The 404-nt window shown below is 65.8% G+C and overlaps 1 protein-coding gene across 1 annotated transcript in view; it reads right to left on the reverse strand.

The window, feature by feature from the left end:
- Nucleotides 1-254: 254 nt before the first annotated feature.
- LOC104539408 (Niemann-Pick C1-like protein 1) overlaps nt 255-404 on the reverse strand; it is a gene marked incomplete at both ends in the record, with an annotated part of 913 nt that continues 763 nt past the window's right edge. The window contains one exon of the mRNA XM_010182921.1: nt 255-398. Within this exon, the coding sequence (XP_010181223.1) occupies nt 255-398 (144 nt within the window). The remainder of the gene's footprint in view (nt 399-404) is intronic.

Consider the following 404-nt stretch of genomic DNA (forward strand, 5'->3'; position numbering starts at 1 on the left):
CCCCATGCCCTGTCCCCAGGGTGTCCCCAAGATATCCCCAAGGTACCTCCATGCCCCATCAAGAACCCTGCACCCTGTCCCCAGGGTGTCCCCAGGGTGTCCCCAAAAGGTCCCCATGCCCACCTGCCCCATGGGGACCCCTGTGCCCTGTCCCCAAGGTGTCCCCTTGCCTATCTGCCCCATCAAGACCCCTGTGCCCACAGGTGCCCCATATCCTGTGGGGACCCCTGTTCCCAAAGTGTCCCCGTGCCCACCTGCCCCATCAAGAGCCCTGCGCCCAAGGTGTCCCCAAAGTGCCCCACGAGTTCCCCCACGCCCCCCGTGCCCCCGACCTGGTACTCCTGCACGAAGATGAAGATGTTGTCGGCGCCCACGGCGAGGACGAGGAAGGGCACGACCTCCAG

This window comes from Mesitornis unicolor, unplaced genomic scaffold (genome assembly GCF_000695765.1).
Source record: "Mesitornis unicolor isolate BGI_N332 unplaced genomic scaffold, ASM69576v1 scaffold29414, whole genome shotgun sequence".
Classification (NCBI taxonomy): Eukaryota; Metazoa; Chordata; class Aves; order Mesitornithiformes; family Mesitornithidae; genus Mesitornis; species Mesitornis unicolor.